The sequence below is a fragment of the Xyrauchen texanus genome, chromosome 14, assembly GCF_025860055.1.
Source record: "Xyrauchen texanus isolate HMW12.3.18 chromosome 14, RBS_HiC_50CHRs, whole genome shotgun sequence".
Taxonomy (NCBI): Eukaryota; Metazoa; Chordata; class Actinopteri; order Cypriniformes; family Catostomidae; genus Xyrauchen; species Xyrauchen texanus.
In genome coordinates, this window is record NC_068289.1 from 14059741 (window position 1) to 14082182 (window position 22442).

A 22442-nucleotide genomic window follows, 5' to 3' on the forward strand; every position below is an offset into this window, starting at 1 on the left:
TGTGAGTGCTGTAAAGTTAGTTTAATATTTGTCATTCGTTTGACATTTGTGACAATTCCCATTAAACTCTCCGTGCAAATCACATTTTCAAGCCAAACCAACCTGGACATGCATGAATAGGTTTTCTTTGCCTAGCTGAATTAAAAAAATAAAATGCGATTTTTATTTTAAATTTTATTAGCCCTATAATTCATCACAAACTTGTTTTTGGTTGTACACGTTCAGTCCTTTTTTTACAGATTTAATTAACTCTATAAATCTATTAAACTCAATCACTATAGAATTTATAATATCTGTTTAAAAAGTACTTTTTATTATATATAATTTTTATATTATATTTTTTATTATTTAATTTAATTAACTTTATAATTCTATATTCATTGAGTTTAATTTTGGTTTGGAGCGATTCGGAGGACATGGGGTGGAGAGTGATGTCACTGTTCTTTAAAAAATTTGTTTTGTTATATTTAATAAACAATCACAGTTACAGGGGTTTTTTTCAACAGCACAAATCGAGCACAAACGAATGACACCGGTTTGGAACGATTCGGACGACATGGTGTGGAAAGTGATGTCACAGCCCCGATTCATATTTGTTATTCCTAAGGAATGGAAATAGATACAATTTTCATTTTAACGGCACAAATCGAGCACAAATGAATGACACTGGTTTGGAGCGATTTAGATAACATGGGGTGGAGAATGACGTCACCACTCCCAAATTTGTTTTGCTATAACTAAGGAAGGGAAATAGTTACAACGTTTGTTTTAACGGCACAAACCGAGCATAACGACCAGCACCAGTTTGGATCGATTTGAATGAGATGGGGTGGAGAGTGACGTCACACAGCCCAAAAAATAATGCTTAATATCTCAAACACCAAACCAGCACAAACGTTCATTTTTGCAGCACAAATCAGCACAAACACAGCACAAACGAATGAAATAGTTTTGGTGATTATTTAATTATATGGGGTGCCAACTTCACGGTGGTGCGAAATATTAATTAGGCTATGACCAATCTTGATGATAATTTAAGAGCTCCGATAAATATTTCACATAATGAATTTGATAAATTGATCCATGCACCTGGCAATGTCAGGACTTGGATTTTGTTTTTTTTGGATGAAAACATGGATCACTGAATTTTAGCCAGAATGATTGATTGGTCTCATGGTAAAGGTTTTGCCTCCAGTACAAGGAGTTTCCGTTTTATCCGCCCAAATAAAACGTTTTATTTCAATTAACGAAGATTGCATCTGTATGTCAGTGGATGTACTGTATATGGATGTACTGAGTGGGCACATATCTTTTTGCATTTTGCTTTGCAATTTAACTGAAAAAGAGCGCAAGCTGCTTCACAATAAGAGCATATATCTTGATGCATGAGATAACATTGCCGCTGGCTGTCACTAAATGCCACAGACTCCAGCGCTGGTTAATCACTTATTATAACACACACAAACTAAATGGAAACTCCTGCTCAAGAACTGGAGATGCTTCTTCTGCATTAGAAACTTACTTGACGAAAGCTATTTCAAAAAGTGGTGGGGACAAAATTGGCAAAGTCAAAAAGTAGTAAGGACATGTCCCACCCATCCGACTCATAAATTACGCTTCTGTGTGGAAGAACTCGATTGGCCTGCAAAACGTCCAGACCTGAACCCCACTGAACATCTTTGCGATAAATTGGAATGCCGATTGTGAGCCAGACCCCATCGCACAACATCACTGCCTGACCTCACAGATGTTTTTGTGTCTGAATTGGGGCAAATCCCTGTAGGTACAGTGCTGTGGAAAAGTATTTGCCCCATCCTGATTTCTATCAATTCTTTTTTTGTGTATTTTTCATACTAAATAGTTTTAGATCTTCAAATGAGATCTAACATAAAACAAAGGCAACTCTGGTAAACAAAATACAGTTTAATTTCTTTTTTTTTATTATTGAAGCAAAGAAGTTATCCAACACCTATATCACCCATGTGAAAAACTATCTGCCCCCTTAAACTTAATAGCTGGTTGTGCCACCTTCAGCAGCAACAGCTGCAACCAAATGCTTCCGATAATTGGAGATCAGTCTTTCACAACACTGTGGTGGAATTTTGGCCCACTCTTATTTGCAGAACTGATTTAGTTCAGTCACATTGGAGGGTTTTCGACCATTAACTGCCCGTTTAAGGTCCTGCCTTAGCATCTCAGTCGGGTTCAAATCAGTACTTTGACTAGGCCACTCCAAAACTAAAATTTTGCTTCTTTGAGCCATTCAGAGGTGGACTTACTTCTATGCTTTGGTTCATTGTCTTGGTGCATAATCCAGATGAACTTGAGCTTCAACTCAAAGACTGATGACCAGACGTTCTCCTTTAGGATATTCTGGTAGAGAGCAGAATTCATGTTCCCCGTCTGTCGCTCATTTCGATGTTATGTCGAAGAAAAAACACTAGGGGTCTCTCTTGATAGTGTCGTGCATCTCTGAACTTGAGAAAAGGCCAATGAGAAATTGGCAGACAGAATTTGCATGTCCCGCCCCGGACATACGGGTATAAAGGGAGGAAGATGCATCTGTCCATTCAGAATTTTTCTTCGGAGCCGACAGGTTGTGTGATCATTGAGCTTTAGTCACAAGACTGTTCACTTCATCTCTTGAAAGAGTGTATGCTGTTGGATCTATTGCGCATATCAGCGGCTTTCTCCTTCTCTGCACGGCAGTGCAGCTTTGCCCCTGGGCGCTTCGACAGCGCTTTTTTAAAAGATAATATTTTCTTAAAAGAGTTTATTTCCCTAAAACAGCAAAAGACAGCGGTGTTGAATGTCTTTTTCAGGACGCGTCTTTATAAAGATGCCCTTCCGCCCCTGTGTAGTTCCTGGATGCGGTCGAGTTCTCTCCGTTCCTGACGGTTAGAGGCGGTGACTCATGTGTCTGGGCACAGAGATCACACCGAGGCAGCGCTTGTGAATGGTTTGTGTTCTCACTGCGAGAACCATGGCAATGTTGCAGTCGCGGCTTTCCTTCCTAAAAAGGAACGCCACTCCAGCCACCCCCTCACGTCGCTCCTTCTTCCCACGGGATTGAGGACGACCCGGCTGGCGATGGAGGGGATTTGGGGATGGCAGCGGGCTCGGTTTCACCGGGTACATCCCCACGAACCACCCACCCCCCGACACGCTCGTTGACTTCCACCCGGGCTCGGGGTGACAGCGGCTCACCTCACGGCCCATTTGTTTATCCCCTTGAGCCCCCCGAGCTGGATGATGAGCTCACCGCTGCATCGGAGAGTGTTCCAGCGTCTGTCGCAGAACACTTGATTGGGCTGCCACCCTCGGGTCGGCATGGCCAGTCTGAGGCTGACGCCCAAAAGGCAGACATGCTTGCCCGGGCTGCCGTCAGTGTGGGGCTGAACTGGAACCCTCCGTCCTCCCCACAGCCTTCACGGCTGGATGATTGGTTCCTCGGGTCTGGGCGTCGCTCGGGCCGTGCTCCGTCTGCTTGCCGAGGGCGTCCTCCTGCGACTTCCAGGATATGTGCAGTTCCGCCTCAACCTGGGCCCAGCGTCGAGTGCTCCGCAGGAAGCGCACACCCCCCGTCTCACGAACATACTCCAGGACCCGGAAGGCTCCCAAGCGTTCCTGAGACGGATGACCCAGAGATCGAGACTTGGCTCTGGAGCTGGTAAGCAGACCACTCCGTCCCCCGGTGGAGGGCCGGGAGGAGAATCCTCAGTTCAGTTTGTTTTCTTTGCTGCACCCCCTTCGGGTCGCCTCTGACTAGTCCAGAGGATGCCTTCATGGGACCTCCTCCTCAGTCACTAACCCACCCCCTGCCGAGGTAAGTGCTTCGAGTCCTCTCTCAGCACCAGAGACTTGGGACGCACTTTTGCCTCCCGACACCGCATTGCCTGCTCCGCCCCACTGCGAAGCCCTGCCGGGTATGTCAAAAACATTCCTCCCCTTAGTGCCCCTAGCACGGAGATTGGATACGTGGCTTTCACTTCCCAACCCGTCACACTAGCTGGCCAGGACCATCCGACTCGGTTATGCGATTCAGTTCGCCAGGCCCTCGCTCCCTTTTGGCATTGTCCGCTTCACCTGCATGGGAAGCGGACATGGGTGCATGGGGAAGACGCCAACATCCTGCGGGCGGACATAGCAACCCTTCTACTCAAGGACGCAATAAAGCCTGTCCCTCCGGCTGAGATGAAGAAGGGTTTCTATAGCCCTTAATTCATCGTTCCAAAGAAAGGCGGCAGCTTACGACCAATCTTGGAGATTCAACCGGGCCTTACGCAAACTCCCGCTCAAAATGCTCACGCAAAGACACATCTTAACTTGCATCCGTCATCAAGATTGGTTCGCAGCGGTAGACCTGAAGGAAGCGTACGTTCACGTCTCGATCTTGCCTCGACATCGACCCTTTCTACGGTTCGCGTTCGACGGCCAGGCAAATCAGTACAAGGTTCTCCCCTTCGGTATGTCCCTGTCCCCTCGTATCTTCACGAAGGTTGCAGAGGCAGCCTTTGCCCCGCTAAGGGAGTGGGCATTCGCATACTCAACTAGCTCGACGACTGGCTCATCCTGGCCCTCTCCCGAGAGGTACTATGCGCCCACAGGGACCAGGTGCTCGGGCTTCAGGTCAAGTGGGAAAAGAGCAATCTCGCCCTGGTTCAGAGCATCTCTTTTCTCGGCATGGAGTTAGACTCAGTCTCAATGGTAGCGCGCATCGCCAACTCATTCCTGCAGGAGAGGTTGGAAGGGAGGCTGTCCACCTCCACCCTGAAGGTGTATGTAGCCGCTATTGCAGCTCACCACGACGCAGTAGATGGCAAGTCTTTAGGTAAGCTTGACTTGATTACAGGTTCCTTAGAGGCGCCCGGAGGTTGAACCCTCCTCGGACAAGCCTTTCCCCTTCCTGGGATTCTCAGTGGTCCTCTCTGGCCTTCAGAAATCCCCATTCAAGCTGCTAAATTCAGTTGAGCTCAAGGCCCTCTCCCTGAAGACGGCCCTCCTGATCGCGCTTGCTTGCATCAAGAGGGTCGGGGACCTGCAGGCGTTCTCTGTCAGCGACACTTGCCTGGATTCCGGTCCGGCAGACACTCACATCGTCCTAAGACTGCGACCAGGCAGCGTTCCCAAGGTTCCTATGACTCCCTTCAGAGACCAGGTAGTGAACCTGCAAGCGCTGCCCCGGGAGGAGGCAGACCCAGCCCCTTCGTTTCTGTGTCCAGTGCATGCCCTGCATACTTATCTGGACCACAAGCAGGGCTTTAGACGTTCTGAGCAGCTCTTTGTCTGCTTTGGTAGACGCGGAAAGGGAATGCTGTCTCCAAACAGAGGCTTTCCCACTGGGTGGTTGATGTTATAGCATTGTCCTATCACATCCAGGCCATGCCCACCCCCTTGCGGCTTCGAGCACACTCGACGAGAAGTTTGGCATCCTCGTGGGCACTGGCCAAAGGCACCTCCCTAGCAGACATATGCAGAGCAGCGTGTTGGGCAACACCCAATACCTTTACTCTTCCATGGATGTTCTGATAGTGGAGTCATGAACAGTGACCTTTATTGATGTGAGAGAGCCCTGCAGTTCCTTGGATGAGTCGTTGCTGTGCTCTTGGAGGAGTTTTGGAAGGTCAGCCACATCTGGGAAGGTTCACTACTATACCAAGTTTTCTCCATTTGGAGATAATGGCTCTCAGTGTGGTTCTTTGGAGTCCCAGAGCCTTTGAATTAGCTTTGAAACCCTTTGCAGACTGATGTATTTCAATCACCATTTTCCTCATCATTTCTGGGATTTCTTTTAACCATGGCTGTGTGCTAATGAGTGAGACCTTCTTCACGCCAACTTCATGCTGCTGAAAAAGTTATATTTAGGTGTTGATTTGATTGAACAGTGCTGGCAGTAATCAGACTTGGGTATGTCTAGTCCAGCTGAACACCATTATGAATGCAGTTTCATAGATTTGTGAATTTAGTAGCTAAGGGGGGAAAATACTTTTTCACACAGGCCCAGTTGGTATTGGATATCGTTTTTGCTTCAGTAAATGGAAGCGCAGCGTAGTTCTAGCGGGAAGACTAGTAACTGTACATCATCACATCATTAGCTGGGTAACTCCTAGCCAATCGCCGTTGCCATTGTAAGCCGTTGCTTTATAAGTCTGCTCACAATCTATCACATTGCTGTTTCAGTGTGCTAACCGGCAACCTCCACCACCCCACCACCACCAGTTGAGCCCCGTCCCGCACAGGGGTAGGCCCTCGCCCCTGCCTCCTATCTCCGGCAGGATATGATGGTTCCGAGTACAACTCCCTCGGACCGCCAGACGGGGCCTACGCCAAAGAGAGAGACGTTAATTTTCTGTTTTACATTCATCAAATAAATGGCATCTTAAACCTCACTCAAGCCTGCGTGTCTTCCTGATAGAAATAACATTATCATTTAAAACTGTGGTTTGTGTTTACTCAGACTGCCTTTGTTCGAAGTTAGATTTTGTTTGAATATTTGAAATAATTCAGTATGAGATATACACAAAAGAGAAGAAATCAGGATAGGGCAAATACTTTTCCACAGCACTGTATTTTCCAGCATCTAGTAGAAAGCCTTCCCGGAAGAGCGAAAGCTGTTAAGGTCTGCCATAATATACTCAGCCTAATGCCATTCTGTTTCCAAACAAGTTTCTTTTCTTTGGGACTCGTGGACAAAAGGCATGAACACAAAAGAAATTATAAAGAATGTCGTTTTGTTTTTTTAAAAGATGGCAGTGAATAGTGACTGGAGATGTCAAGCCTCAAAAGGGATGCAAAATTGTCATAGAAGTATCATAAAAGTGTTTGCTTTAAATTGTATGTCTTCTGAAGACATAATGTACAATTAACTTAACCCTATTTAAGTCATTATTCAGTGAAAATCTGAAGTATACTGTATAAAATATAATGAGTAGTGGGCTACTTTTATGATACTTTAACAGTGATGTTGTGTGCTTTTTGAGGCTTGACATCTCCAGCCATCATTCGTTGCTGTTGCATGAAATAAAAAAAGACCTGAACATTCTACAAAATTTCTCCTTTTGTATTCCACAAAAGACAGAAATCTTACAGGTTTGGTAATGACTTTGCTCTTACAAACCTTTAGTGAATTTACCATTTAGCAATTTACCATGCCATAGTGTATTTTCTAATGTTTGTGAATTCTGAGTGTAAAATGACATTGTTTCAGCATTGCTTTGATTGATGTGTGTGGTGCTGTTAATTAGTGATTATGTCAGATGAAGCTGTGAAGAAACGGAGGATACAGATTAGGAGAAAAAGGATGCAGGAGGAGCCCGTAACACTCTCCCCACAACAGGAAGCTGTCATCCAGGAGCTCCTTGCTGCACATCAAAAGACCTTTGATATGACCTGTGCCAATTTCACTCAGTTCCGGGTAAGAAAATTACTCTATTGTGCTTGTGTGAGTGAAATTGTAAAAATAGCAGTCATGTCCCTTGTTTAATGATAAAGAGCTGGATTATATCTGTAGGTCTGTTGCTAGAATGCTACACTAAGCACTGTGTGTCTAAAACAATCACTTGTTCCAGTGTTTGTAAGGCATTGATGAACTCAAACTATTTGGAACCCTAATTATTAAACTTCTGCATTTAATTAAGCCTTAACTACTTTACATACAGACTCCATTCAAATATTGTTATCATTTCAGCCTTAGGTGTGCTGTAATTTTTTTGTAAACTCTGTACTTTTTAAGAAATGCTGATTGAAGTTTGTCCTAAAGTCTCTTTGTCTGTAGTAAGTACTGACCTCACACTTTTAAAAGGACTGCTATGCTCCTGTGTGCATAGGCATACAACCTCCCGAGTGTCAGAAATCGCACCGTGTATGCCCAGCCTTAAACTCTCATCCTCCACAGTATTAATATGCCGGTAGACGTGAAGCTGTGTTTATGATCTGCGTCAGGGCGTCAAAGCCACCAGAGTCTCCTTACATAGGCTCAAAAATACTTGATTTCTATCACAAATCCGGTCTGGGCTTGTTTTGTACATCAAATAGGGCTAAGAGTTCCTTTCTTCATAATTTTATCATTGACAGGGAAGGGCTGTCATAGATTGTTTAATTTATCTAAGTAACAGTCACTGCGGATCTATCATAGGAGAGAGCGTAATGGTCAGCTAATGTCTTTGGGACCGCCGCGTTATGCTGAGCTTGTTGGCTCAACTTTATAGAAGGGCTCTGGTGTGTGTGTGTGTGTGTGTGCTTCAGTGTAATATCTAAACTTTTTTTAATTAATCGCATGCATTAATGCGTTAATTCTGTCACCCCTAAATTAGAGGCAACCATCTATAGAAGTATATTAATGACAAATGTCTTCGAATAAAAGCAAGCTGAATTTTATATGGATGTATATTTAAGAATTTTGCACAACACTTCATCATTTAAAATTCAGTTCTAAATATTCACCTTCCAAAATTCAGTTCCAAAATATTTAGGGTTTATTTATTTATGTATTTATTATTCTACAGGAAAAATTCAGTACATAATATTTCACTTTGCAAATTTGGGGAAGCAATAGATTGGTGATGTACAAGCTTCACTTGCTGCTACTAGGCTTCACCACTAAGTGATACAATTGGGATTTGATGAAGACCAAGAGCAACAGGGAGCGGTCTTCAGTAGGGATGTGCACAAGTAGTCAAATACTCAAGTATTTGTTCTGCAATAATTATTCGACTGGTAAAAATACTATTAGAATTTAGCATGTGCTGGCCATATATATACAGTGAGATGCATGTTAAATCCTGAATACACAAACTAAAACTGGCAGTTATAACAGAATGCACTGGGTGGCACTTTTGAGTGTGGACAAAAGTTGATCACATTTGATGAGCAAACCATACTGTCAGTGTGTTCATATGGAGACCAAAAAAGCAGGTTAGTATGAGAATGTGGCTTACTGTGAGAAAGCTGGTTTCCTGTTTAAATGTACTGGATAAGCGGTGTACACTTGACTCCCTATATGTGCAGCTCGTCAGAAAGCAGCATCCCCGTAGCAATGTAATCCTCATGACGCTTCTGTAAACAACAAATGTGGCATCCAAGAAAGACATTGCTAGCTGAGGGACATTCCATAATTTACAACTGGTGTGTATAAATGAGTATAGATTACTGAGCACGTGGATATGCTTGTTTTTCTCAACAAAAACATGACATGAGATACAATATAAACAGAACTATTATATGCCTAGTGTTTATCCTCATCTTGTACATTAACTGTGTGAGTCTACTTCATTAGCGGTTTATTTTTCTTCACTTTGCGTGAGCTTAAATGCTTTCATTCTATACTTTTTTGTTTTCAAGCATTGCTTTTTTAAATATTTTTAACCACAAAAAAACACGACATAATATTAGCTTGTTTTGGATATAATTAGAAGCTTGTTTTTTTTTTTTTATGGTGATGCAACATTTGACAAAAAAAATATTTTACAACGTCACTTTCTCATTAATTACCTTAATTTAAATAATAGAATATTTGATTTTTATGAGCTTAAATATTCGAAAACCAAATTATTGATGAATGCCCATCCCTAGTCTTTATCATCCAAATAAGAATTTATCACAATCTGTGTTATCACATTGTAAATTGCAATTAAAGACATTTAATATTAATATAATCACATCCGGGTCCTTTTCAGTAGCAGATTTCAGTGGTGGATATGGGTAACGCTGCAGTTTTAAGAATCTTTTAAGCTCTATATAATATAATAATGTTTGTATATGTTAAATAAGCTAATAAAAGTTATTATAAAGTGATATCAGTGGTTTATAGTGAAGAAATAGTGTTTGTACTGTAGGTTCTTTCTGTACTATCGACAAAACAACCTTTAGCTTGGTTCAATATGCCTGTAAGATTACATTATGCCGAACGTATAAAAGGTTCATAAATACACGTTCTCACACATTTATACACTTCTAAAGCCTAATAAATGTGGCAGAAACAAAATAAAACTGCCATAAGATATGCACTATGCCTCTTTGCTACTTAAATCATTGGTCCACATGCATTAAATAACAATATTTGTCTTCAAATCATTATATTAAATATCATTATATTCAATATTCAGAATTAATTACAGACAGTTTTAATTTTGAAGTTACTTAATGCATTCAAATAAATGCATGTATATGTATTAAATTAAGTATTAAAAGTGCTCTTTATCAGGGGCCTGGGAAGCTTAGCGAGTTCGAATCCAGGGCATGCTGAGTAACTCCAGCGAGGTCTCTTAAGCAACCAAATCGGCCCCGTTGCTAGGGAGGGTAGAGTCACATGGGGTAACCTCCTTGTGATCGCTACTAGGGGTTCTCATTCTCAATGGGGCGCGTGGTAAGTTGTGCGTGGATCGCAGAGAGTAGCATGAGCCTCCCATGCTGTGATTCTCCGCAGTGTCATGCACAGCGAGCCACGTGATACGTTTTATTTATTTATTTTTTTTAGCCACGTGATAAGTTGTGCGGATTGACAGTCTCAGAAGTGGAGGCAACTGAGACTTGTTCTCTGCCACCCGGATTGAGGTGAGTAACCACACTACCACAAGGACCTACTAAGTAGTGGGAACTGGGCATTCCAAATTAGGAGAAATGGTGCACTTTAACAACTGTAAGCTCGCAACGGGAGGACATTCCTACTAGGACTTATTTAACATACAACAATGAAAAAACATGTTTTACAGCAAAACTCAGGCTGCTTTGTCAGGCCAAAGAGGATGCTTACAGAAGTGGGGATAAAATATTGTACAACCAGGCCTAGAACACACTGAATAAGGAAATCGGAGTGACTAAAAGAAGGTATTCTGATAAGCTAAAAATGAGCTAAAAACGAACCTGCATCAGTGTGGAGAGGCCTGAAAGACTTTACTAAATTCAAGACACCATCCCCCAACACTGTAGTGAACCAACAAATGGCTGACAATTTGAATGTGTTTTACTGTAGATTTGAAAGGCCCAGTCTCACACCCCACACCCGCTCAGACCTTCACTTCACACAAACAACAACACCTCCTTAAGATCTGTGAAGAGGAGGTGTGCCCGGACAAAAGAAAAGGAAAGCACAGGGCCCAGACGGTGTTTCGCCCACTTGTCTAAAATCATATGCTGACCAGCTGGCCCCATAATCATACAGATCTTCAACAGATCACTGGAACAGTGTGAAGTTCCAGTTGCTGCTTCAAATGCTCCACCATCATTCCTGTCCCAAAGATAGGATTTAATGACTACAGACCCATTGCTCTGATGTCTGTGGTCATGAAATAATTTGAGAGACTGGTGTTGGCCCACCTGAAGGACATCACTGGACCCTTTCTAGATCCCCTTCAATTTGCTTATTGAGCAAACAGGTCTGTGGATGATGCTGTCAACATGGGACTGCATCATATTCTGCAACATCTGGACAGACCAGATGATTTCAGTTCGGCTTTCAACACCATTGTCCCAGCTATTCTCCAGACTAAATTACCCCAACTCTCTATTCCCATGCCTGTCAGTGGATCACCTGCTTTCTGACAGACAGGCAGCAGTTAGTGAGACTGGGGAAATTAAATTCACACCAGCGCATGCACGATCAGCACTGGTGCCTCCAAGGGATGTGTGCTCTCTCTACTAATCTTCTCCCTGTATACCAATGACTGCACCACCAAGGACCCCTCTGTCGAGCTGCTGAAGTTTGCAAATGACACTACTGTCATCGGCCTCATGCAAGATGATGATGAGTCTGTATATAGAAGAGAGGTTGAATGGCTGGCTCACTGGTGCAGTCAAAACAATCTGGAGATGAACAAGCTCAGAACAGTGGAGATGATAGTGGACTTTAGAAGCAACACCCAAAAATTGGCCCGCTCACCATTCTAAACAACACTGTGGATGTAGTGGAGTCATTCAGGTTCCTGGGCACTACCATCTCACAGGACCTGAAGTGGGAGACCCACATTGACTGCATTGTGAAAAAGGCCCAGCAGAGGTTGTACTTCGACAGCTGAGGAAGTTCAACCTGCCACCGGTGCTGCTGATACAGTTCTACTCAGGAGTCATTGAGTCTGTCCTCTGCACTACAGTAACTGTCTGGTTTGGTTCAGCTTCGAAATCATACATCAGAAGACTACAAAGGACAGTTCGGACTGCTGAGCGGATGTTTTGTGAACTGTTGTCTTCTGGCAGGTGCTACAGAGCACTGAGCACCAGAACCATCAGGCACAGGAACAGGTTTTTCCCTCAGGCTATCATCACATGAACAGTTAAAACTGCCCCATTGAGCAATAATTATGTGCAATACACAGCTCAGACTATTTATATTTATCTAATATACCACACCTCTTCTGCCATATATTCCCTTGCATCTGTATAGAACAGATTTGCATTTGTATTAGTACATACTTAAACACTGGTGGCCAAAAGTTTGGAATAATTTACAGATTTTGCTCTTTTGTTCTTCAGCTGATCACAATGTATAGTCAGGACAGTAATAATATTAAATATTACTATTACAATTTGAAAAAAATCCTCCACATGCAGTAGTGATGTGTCGTTCATGAACGATTCGTTCATTTTGAACGAATCTTTAATATGACTCGGAACTACCGAGTTGTCTCAGAGAGTGATTCGTTCATTTTGTGTTGATCACAGCATGCGCTAACATCGCATAAGGTACATGAAGTCATAAATGATTAATTCATCTTTCATGAAGTCTTCGGGTTCGGCCGGGTCCGAGTCTTTCGTTCTTCCTGTCAGTCCCATAGAGACTATGCTGTCAGTACCGAAAGAGAAATGATTAGTTCATCTCTTCGGTTTCGAGTCGCTCGTTCTTCAAGTCAGACTCACAAACCCATAGCACTATGCATTTTGCATATTGTGATTTAAGTTATATGGTTACTCTGTGGCTTTATAGTGTCCTTTTCATTCTTATTTATTTTTTATTTATTTTTATTTAATTCCTTTTGGATAGTTATCCAATTTTTTTTAAAGCATTGTTGGCAAAAAATAAACAAACAATAAACATCCAGTCAATATAGTGTGTACAGTGTTGTAATAAGCTATGTTACAAAGGTGTAGGTTTCATAGGTTTATTAAATAACTGCATATTTAAGTTATATACTGTGACTTTTCACAAAACAACTCGTAGACTTTTTAGGTGATTTTTATGGACTAAAAAACATAGTGAATGGAAAAATGCATGAATACTACATTCTACATTACTACATTCAATGTTATAGAAAAGAATCTTCATGACAGAAATTCACAAATACATATGAAAAAAGATACAATTTGAGACCAGAAACGTAACATGTAACTGTAAAAGTAAAAATCAAATAAAAAACTAACTACAACATGTTTGTAAGAATGATGTGAATTATGAACTAGGTTAAGTATTTAATAGGGCTGTCACGTGACAAATGAACGAAGGACTCAGACTCGAAAGATGAACTAATCATTTCTGTCTCTGCATAGTGCTGTGCTATGGGTTTGTGAGTCTGACTTGAAGAACGAACCACTCGAACCGAAGAGACGAACTAATCATTTCTCTTTCCGGTACTGACAGCATAGTCTCTATGGGACTGACAGGAAGAACGAAAGACTCGGACCCGGCCGAACCCAAACCCGAAGACTCGAGAGTCGAGACTTGAACTAATCATTTATCTTTCCGGATCCGACCGGTATGCTGCATGTGCATGCAGTCAGTGAGTGCATTGGCTGCTGTGTCACACCACACGCCCACACACAGACACTGACGAGTCGACATCGACAACTAAGTATTTTTAACGCTTTGAAGTTCGAACCCGATGACACAAGAGGCGGAGAAAAAGGAGGTGAGGTGAACTAACTGCAATAGCTTAAACTTAAGACCCAATTAATAAATTAACATTTCGGTTTCTTATAAATTGGCTTTGGCTGCATTACCCTATAGTTTATTTTTATTTATTTATTTCAAATTGAATCAACATTTTCGTAAGTAGACTACTTGATGTTTTGGGCTATTTAACATGACATTTAATTATATTCTGCTGAAATGAACGAAATGAACGAAATGACTCGAAAAAAGATTCGTTCATTTTGCTGAACGAGACTCAAAGATCCGAGTCAGTAAAATGATCCGAACTTCCCACCACTAACATGCAGCAATGACAGCTTTGCAGATCCTTGATATTCTAGCTGTCAGTTTGTCAAGATAATGAGGTGACATTTCACCCCACGCTTCCTGTAGCAATTGCCATTGATGTGGCTGTCTTGTCGGGCACTTCTCAGCAGAGGTGGGAGCAATTCACACATGTTCAAGTCACAAGCAAGTCTCAAGGCTCGAGTCAAGTCTCAAGTGCACTGCAGACAAATCAAGCAAGTCAAGTCGAGTCAAGTCAAGCCACAGTACTAAAGTAAATAGAGGTTAATTTTTGAAATAAATATCTATTTTTGCTCTGAAAAGATTCAATTATATACATACATGTATCTTTACATTTAATTTTTTTATTTTATATATATATATATATATATATATATATATATATATATATATTAGTAAATTGCTTTTAGTAAAATACTGTGAGTACTTCTAGATACCCTATTATCCAAATTATTTAGATTTCTAGTATTAACTGGTTAAAATATATAACACTGCATGTATGCTGTGTAAAAATGCAGTCAAATTTTCACATTGATCTAACAAAAACGGCAGACGGGCTGAATGAAAATGCAAATTCGATCTCTGACAGTAAGTGGTCTCTCTTGAGCGCCGATATACACCTCTGATCTATGAAAAAAGGCCAATGAGAAGTTGGCAGCCGGTATTTGCATATCCCGCCCCCGGACATACGTGGTATTTAAGCGGGGCGAATACTGGAGTTCTTTCAGAAAAATTTCTTCGGAGCCGATGGTCATGCATGCAGTCTGTTGCGAGTTACACACCAAGTTCCTGTTTAAATCCTCTGACGCTCTGCATGCTGTTGGACTTTATGGCGCACAACAGTGGCTTTCTCCTTCGTGCACGGCTGTGCATTCTTGCCCCTGGGTGCTTCGACAGCGCAGACAACTCGAAAGAGTTATTCTAAAAGAGTAATTTCGCTCTAAAAGAGCAAAACACAGCGGCGTTGAACGTCCATTTCAGGACGCGTCTTTTTAAAGACGATTTTTCCGCCCCTGTGTAGTTTCTGGATGCATTGATTCTCCCCACCTCTGACTGTCATAAAAACTGCCTTGCATTCCTGGTTGCGATCACACGCAGGCAGCGTTTTATGAATGGTCTATGTTTTCAGTACGAGAACATAGCCATGACAGCATTGGGGTCGTAGGCTTTTTCTTGTAGTGAGAGAAAGCCACTTCAGCCGCCCCCCGCGCCTCACCTCCTACCTACGGGATTGAGGCAGGCGCCGCGGGCGATGAAGACGATCCGGGGACAATGACGGGCTCCGTTTCGCCGGGTGGACCCCCTCGAAACCCCCCGCCTCCCCGGCACGGTTGCCTGTTTCCCCCGAGCTCGGGATTAGTGCTGTCCGCTTAATGGCCTACCGTCTGGTCCCTTGAGCTCCCCGGTATTGGATGATGACATCACCACTGCATCGGAGAGCGTAACAGCAGTGTCAGATGCAGATAACTCCTTCGAGTCTCCGCCTAGTCTGAGCCTGACGCACGGAGGTCCGCTATGCTTGCCTGGGCTTAATTGGCACAGCTGCGCCACCCCGCCGGTCCCTTACCGGACGTGCATGAGATTCATCGCTCCTCCGCTCTCGCTACCCTCGGTGGTAGAATGGTCCCAGACCGCTCCCCCCTGAACGCCATGGCCCCCTCCTGCAAGTCCACCGGGCCAAGGCACTTCAAAATCTGCACTAGGGTAGTCCTGTTCTTGATGTGCTGCAGGAACTGCACTCAAACAGCCGATGGCCACCCCCCGTGGTCCAGAAACGCAACACATGGACAGGACCTGGTCGCAGTACAGGAGGCAGACAAAGCACACTTTCTCAAAATGCCCCCCGTCTCCCAGCTCCGTCCATTCGGCGACACCACTTGACGACTCCGCCCAGCAGTCCTCAGTGGTGAAGAAACAGACGGAGGCTATTTCACACATCTTGCCCTGCCGCAAACCTGCCGCCAGGGGCCATGCCCTGTCTGCTCAACGAGGGCGTCCTCCTGCGGCCTCCTGCGGCTTTCAAGAAAGAAAGAAAGTGGTGCTCTGCCCCAACTAACGAAGAGAGTGGGCCCAGCTCTCAGCCCCAGCGTCGAGCTCCCCGCAGAAGTTGGACGGCCCTCATCTCACAGAAGGCAGCTCTTGCCCCGCTCCGAGAAGCCGGCATACGCATACTCAATTACCTCGACTACTGGCTCATCCTGGCCCCCTTGCGAGAGTTACTATGCGCGCACAGAGACCAGGTGCTCAGGTCAACTGGGAAAAGAGCAAGCTCACCCTGGTTTAGAGCATCTCTTTTCTCGGCTTGGAGTTAGACTCAGTCTCAATGACAGCACATCTCTCCAACGAGCGTGCTCAGTCGGTGCTGAAATGCCTCGCTTCCTTCAAGACGAAGCTTGCCCAGCGGAGGTCCAGCTGATCTGGGACCGGTTCGGCAAGGCCCAGGTAGACCTGTTTGCCTCCCAAGAAATCTCCCACTGCCTGCTCTGGTATGCCCGGACAGAGGCTCCCCTCGGGAAAGATGCTTTGGCACACAGCTGGCCCGCGGGGCTGCGCAAGTACGCATTTCCCCCAGTGAGCTTTCTTGCACAGGTGCTATGCAAGGTCAGGGAGGACGAAGAGCAAGTCATTCTGGTGGCCCCCTACTGGCCCACCCGGACTTGGTTCTCGGACCTCACACTCCTCACAACAGCCCCTCCCTGGTGAATTCCCCTGAGGAAGGACCTCCTTTCTCAGGGACAGGGCACGCTCTGGCACCCGCAACCAGACCTCTGGAACCTCCACGTCTGGCCCCTGGACGGGATGCAGAAGATCTAGCCGGCCTACCACCGACGTCATAGATACTATCAACCAAGCCAGAGCCCCCTCTACCAGGCATCTTTACACTCTAAAGTGGCATCTGTTCGCAAACTGTTGTTCTTCCCGGGCTGAAGACCCACAGAAGTGTGCGGTTAGGTCAGTGCTCGTGTTTCTACAGACGAGACTGGAGAGGAGGCTGTCCCCCTCCACCCTCAAGGTGTATTGTCGCCGCCATCGCGGCTCACCACGACACGATAGACAGCAAGTCTCTTGGTAAGCACGACTTAATTATCAGGTTCCTAAAAGGTGCCCGGAGGCTGACTCCCTCCCGGCCTAACCTGTTTCCCTCCTGGGATCTCTCGATCGTCTCTCTCGAGCCGTTAGATTCAGCTGGACTCAGGGCCCTCTCTCTCAAGACTGCCCTGCTGATCGCGCTCGCCTCCATCAAGAGGGTCGGGGACCTGCAAGCGTTCTCTGTTAGCGACACTTGCCTGGAGTTCGGTCCGGCAGACACATATGTGATCCTAAGACCGCGACCGGCTACGTGCCCAAGGTTCCTACCACACCCTTCATACAGGTAGTGAACCTGCAAGCGCTGTCCCGGGAGGAGGCAGACCCAGCCCTTTCGTTGCTGTGTCCGGTACGTGCTTTGCGTATCTATCTGGACCGCACGCAGAGGGGGACAGCAGAAAGGGAATGCTGTCTTCAAACAGAGGCTCGCCCACTGGGTTGTCGACGCCATTTCATTGGCTTATCACACCCAGGCCGTGCCCCCCCCCCTTGCGGGTCCGAGCTCACTCCACCAGGAGTGTTGCGTCCTCGTGGGCATTGGCCAGGGGCACCTCCCTAGCAGACATCTGCAGAGCAGCAGGGTGGGCAACACCTAACACTTTTTCAAGATTTTACAATCTCCGAGTTGAGTCAGTATCGTCCCGTGTTCTCTCAGGTCTGAGCCCGTAGAACTCGGTAACACGCTGACGATCTGGCCGGGTGAATCACTTGCGCCTGGCGCCCTTTCCCTCAGCTGAGGTAAAATAGTGCGCCTTTGTTCCCAGGAGATCCCATCTTCGGGTCCCTGGTTGACTCCTCCCTAGCCCTTGTGGGTCCGCAATTCAGCGGAGGAACTCACCGACCCAAGCCACTACGGATACCCAATCTACCCTGTACTGGAATAGGTGCTCCACAGGTAAGGCCTCCTGTTCGGACTCCCCCTGTGTGTAATGCCGCGGTACTGTCCCCTCACGAGCAGACTCCCGTGTCTCCCTTAGGCAGTTACAGCTGCCTCGGTCGACGTGCTGTAAGCTTCCCTCCTCTACGAGGCTGGATCTACCACCGCACCAACTTTCCCACATAGGTCCTAAGCAGGCCATGTGATGTATTTGCTACTCTTTGCCTCCCCTGCAGGGTAGGTGTGGCCTCCGCAGGGTCTTCTCCCCCTGAAAGAAGGGGTAAGACCCCCTTCCCTTAATGCATGTAAGGGCCCCGGCCGTAGTTGCTCTATGCGAGAAACATAGAGAGAAAAGAGGCCCAGCCAGGCTTGGGGAAGGGTACGTGCAGCCTGATACAGCTGGTCGCCTTTGCACGTAAGAATACCTGCGTGGAGAGAGCGACAGAGGGGGAACGTCTAGGTTACGTATGTAACCTCCGTTCCCCGATGGAGGGAACGAGACGTTGTGTCTTCCCCGCCACGTTGCTGAGCCAAGCCACTGTTGTGGCTGGACCATTTCCGGCTCCTCAGAAAAATCCTGAATGAACTCCCGTAAATACCCGTATGTCCGGGGGCGGGATATGCAAATACCGGCTGCCAACTTTTCATTGGCCTTTTTTCATAGATCAGAGGTGTATATCGGCACTCAAGAGAGACCCCTAGTGTCACTTCTCTGACACATCGGGGAACGGAGGTTACATACGTAACCTAGACTTCCCCCACCTCTGCTTCATCCTGTTAGATCTCACATGGTGGTATAAAATCATTGTTACAGACATTTGCATTGGAATTTGTGTGATTTGTGAAAAGTTCAAATCTACCAACAGCAGCTGCGGGGTAAGTGGGTCTTAATATAGCAGACACGACAATAGTGACAGTGATCCGTGAAATACCATGTCGGTCCTAATCTTGATGGAAAACTCAAAATCTCCAATAATCTGTAAGAAACTGAGTTTTTCAATCTAATAAACAGCTTTTTGGGTTATTTTCATGCTCCATTTGAACAAAGTGTCCATTGACAGCAGGTTTTTCTGCAATGCCAAAAGAACCCGGAAATGCTTGAGGGAGTGGTTGTTTTCAACCTGTCCCTCTATCTGTCTGTAGTCCCCACATGCTTTAAAACATCAACCATTGTGCCTGTACCTAAGCAAGCCAAAATCACTTGCTTAAATGACTGAGCGATTACATCTGCTCTGCTCTGCTCTGCCCCCCTCTTTGGACCCATTGCAGTTTGCCTACCCAAGGCTCAGTGGTTGAGGCTCAGGGTTACTGACCAGAAGGTTGGGGGTTCAAGCCCCAGCACCACCAAAATGCCACTGTTGGGCCCTTGAGCAAGGCCCTTAACTCCAAGTTGCTCCAGGGGGATTGTCCCTGTAATAAGTGCACTGTAAGTCGCTTTGGATAAAAGCGTCTACCAAATGCATAAATGTAAATGTAAATGCCTACCGCAACATCCTCACACCGCTCCACTGATGATGCCATTGCATCTACACTGCACACTGCTCTCTCCCACCTGGAAAAAAGGAACGCATATGTGAGAATGCTGTTTGTAGACTACAGCTCAGCATTCAACACCATAGTGCCCTCCAAGCTTGATGAGACACTCCGGAATCTGGGCTTAAACAGCTCGCTGTGCAGCTGGATCCTGGACTTCCTGTCAGGCAGACGTCAGGTGGTTAGAATGGGCAGCAACATCTCATCACTGACCCTTAACACTGGAGCCTCGCAGGGCTGTGTTCTCATCCCACTACTGTATTCACTATACACACATGACTGTGTGGCAACACATGGCATCATTAAGTTTGCTGACGATACGACGGTGGTAGGTCTGATCACTGACAATGATGAAACAGCCTACAGAGAGGAGGTGCACACCCCGGCACGCTGGTGTCAGGAGAACAACCTCTCCCTCAACGTCAGTAAAACCAAGTAGCTTGTAGTGGACTTCAGGAAGAAAGACAGAGAACACAGCCCCATCACCATTAATGGAGCACCGGTGGAGAGAGTCAGCAGTTTCAAGTTCCTCGGTGTCCACATTACTGAGGAACTCACATGGTCCGTCCACACTGAGGCCGTTGTGAAGAAGGCTCACCAGCGCCTCTTCTTCCTGAGATGGCTGAGGAAGTTTGGAATGAACCAGCACATCCTCACACTGTTCTACACCAGCACTGTAGAGAGCATCCTGACTGGCTGCATCACCACCTGGTACGGCAATATCACCGCCCACAACCGCAAAGGCCTACAAAGGGTGGTGCGAACTGCCAGAAACATCATCGGAGGTGAGCTTCCCTCCCTCCAGGATATCTATAACAGGCAGTGTGTGAAAAAAGCTCGGAGGATCATCAGAGACTCCAGCGACCCGAGTCATGGGCTCATCTCACTGCTACCATCAGGCAGGCGGTATCGCAGCATCAGGACCCACACCAGCCGACTACATGACAGCTTCTTCCCCCAAGCAATCAGACTGTTGAACACTTCATCTCTCACGATCAACAATCAGCACTGCACTTTATTAATCATCATCTTGTACCACACACTGGACTGTCAAATATATTCTCCCCAATTCAACGACTGACTGTATATATATTTTTATATACCCTTACCCATATTTTTTATTTTTATTGTATGTGTATTCTATATTGTGTGTATTGTTTACTGTACATTGTATATTGTGTTGTATAAGTATGTGTACATTTGTTATGTAAATTGTGTTGTGTAAATATGTTGTTTATTGTAATTGGTAATGCTATGTTGCTCGGAACTGCACACAAGACTTTCTCCTACTGTTGCACTTGTGTACATAGTAGTGTGACAATAAAGTGATTTGATTTGATTTGATTTGATTTGACAAACAACCTGCTCATTTCTGAAAAACATGCTTTCACTATTTTTATCTAGATTTTTATTTCATGTATTAAGCATTTTTATTCTAATTGGCCATAATAGTTTGGTTGAAGTGATGAATCCTCAGATGGACAAAAAAATAACAAATAACTTGTGCCATTTCAAAGCAAATACATAATTATCGGGATGTATATGGAATATTGGCAATAGGCTTTAAATTATTGAGATACACGTTTTTTGTAGCCATATTGCTTAGCCTTACTTAATGAAGGGCTTGAGCCAATAGGTGTTTGTTACATCACAGCCGTGAACCATGATTTTGTACAATTCCATTATAGAGAGTTTTGTTTATCCCAGTGTGCATATTTAGTCTTTTCAACTATAAGGATTTCACTAGAATTTAGATGTCCTCAAAGCTAATACACATGGATTAAAAGCCACAAAACTCCCATTTTGATTTCATTGGGTCTTTACAGATAGCAATGTTTTTGATGCCTAATGATTGAACCTAGAGGTTTTCTGTCCACAGCCTCTAGATCGGGATCAGAAAGCCATCTCTGAGTGGAATCAAGAACCAGACAGCAGCAAATACTCCCATCAAATCATGTGTAAAGTGTCTGAAGATACAATGCATATGGCCATCAGCTTCACCTCCTGCTCGTCCACTTCATCCAACTCAAAGCAACCTGAGAATAATGAAAGGAAGCAGCTTAACAACATCATCTTAACCTCTCTGCCACATTTTACAGACCTCACCACATACTTGATCAAGAACGTCATCAACTTTGGCAAGACGCTTTCAATGTTCAGGTAAATACAGGTCTGTCTTGGGTGATCTGATTACGAGTGGCTAGGTGAGAGAGGTCAGCAATTGCATCTGGCATTTATGTGTCTCAAATGCATCTCATGGCAGTGTTAATCATGGCAGAGCAGTGAATTATTGAGTGGTGAGAAGGCGGTCTTTTCAGTTATCGCTGTTCTGTGCATCAGAACAAATGAGCAGTTACACTACAAATGCGATCTGGCGACATGCATTTTCGACTACCTCCAAAATGTATTTAGTGGTTGGGTCATAAAACATTTTGGCCCCCTTTTACACCTGTATTTTGATGAACGCAGATTGCGCAAAACTGATGTTACCAGGTGTAAACACTGTGGGCCTACTATGACTGCTTAATAAGTTTGTAATTATGTTGTTGTTCTTCTGTGTGAATTGACAGGGGTCTGATTATTGAGGACCAGATCTCTCTGCTGAAAGGTGCGACCTTTGAGATCATTCTAATTCACTTCAACATGTTCTTTAATGAGAAAACAGGCATTTGGGAGTGCGGCCCGCTGCAGTACTGCATGGATGACGCCATGCGAGGTGAGTGTAATCAAATTTTCCATTTACCAACGAGGTACATATGACTTGTTTTTGAGTGCTCGTAAAGTAGTGATTAAAGTCAACAT

The 22442-nt window shown here is 44.8% G+C and overlaps 1 protein-coding gene across 1 annotated transcript in view; it reads left to right on the forward strand.

Moving 5' to 3' along the window:
- Positions 1-22442, forward strand: part of nr1i2 (nuclear receptor subfamily 1, group I, member 2) — a 50989-nt gene that overhangs the window by 15988 nt on the left and 12559 nt on the right. Inside the window, exons 4-6 of the mRNA XM_052142000.1 lie at positions 7245-7414; positions 21520-21800; positions 22211-22356. Of these exons, the coding sequence (XP_051997960.1) occupies positions 7245-7414; positions 21520-21800; positions 22211-22356 (597 nt within the window). The remainder of the gene's footprint in view (positions 1-7244; positions 7415-21519; positions 21801-22210; positions 22357-22442) is intronic.